Source organism: Camelina sativa, unplaced genomic scaffold (genome assembly GCF_000633955.1).
Source record: "Camelina sativa cultivar DH55 unplaced genomic scaffold, Cs unpScaffold03670, whole genome shotgun sequence".
NCBI classification, from domain to species: Eukaryota; Viridiplantae; Streptophyta; class Magnoliopsida; order Brassicales; family Brassicaceae; genus Camelina; species Camelina sativa.
In genome coordinates, this window is record NW_010924768.1 from 1 (window position 1) to 757 (window position 757).

Here is a 757-nt window from a genome sequence, read left to right on the forward strand (position 1 = left end):
GAGAGGAATGCTAAGAGAAAGAATGATAATGAAATGATGGATACGAGACCAGAGAAACCTGAGAAGCGTGCATCGCTTAGTCCACAGAGTCTAGACATAGTCTCACCTGAAAATAGTGCTATCACTACTGGTTGTACTCCTCCTATTTGCAACCTTAGAAGGNGCTTAGTCCACAGAGTCTAGACATAGTCTCACCTGAAAGTAGTGCTATCACTACTGGTTGTACTCCTCCTATTTGCAACCTTAGAAGGCCCCCTGGTGAGGAAATAGAGGCTGAAAATTTGAACACTGAGAGTACTGAACTAACTAACTTTTCTCGAAATAAGTGCATCTCTGGTAGCGGGCAAGTTTTGGAACTACATAGTACGCCTCTAGTTCAAGAATGCTCTGATCCAGCTGAGCCTTTGGGAAAGTGCGTNGCCCGAAATGAGTGCATCTCTGGCAGCGGGCAAGTTTTGGAACTACATAGTGCGGCTCTAGTTCAAGAATGCTCTGATCCAGCTGAGCCTTTGGGAAAGTGCGTGACACCTGACTCTAGTGATATGGTAGCACTTGGAAGCGTACAGGAAGAAAATTTAGATAGTGAGTTGAAGTCTGTATCAATCAGTGGTACCAACTCTCAACTTCTTCCAAGTCTTCTTGATAGGAAGAGAGGTGTAGCCGATGAAGTTGAGAGAGAATCAAAGATATTTAGTGGGACGAGTACAACTGGACAAATTGCTGATAGTGTTCAGCAGAGCAGATCCTGCGGGCAGAA

At 44.8% G+C, this 757-nt stretch overlaps 1 protein-coding gene across 1 annotated transcript; it reads left to right on the plus strand.

Moving 5' to 3' along the window:
* Nucleotides 1-6: 6 nt before the first annotated feature.
* Nucleotides 7-751, plus strand: LOC104774569 (nuclear poly(A) polymerase 4-like; the record flags this gene model as incomplete). Its single annotated transcript, XM_019242902.1, has 3 exons — nucleotides 7-146; nucleotides 236-314; nucleotides 420-751. Coding segments are annotated over exons 1-3 (524 nt in total), but the record flags the coding sequence as incomplete, so codon positions are not given.
* Between the last annotated feature and the right edge of the window lie 6 nt (nucleotides 752-757).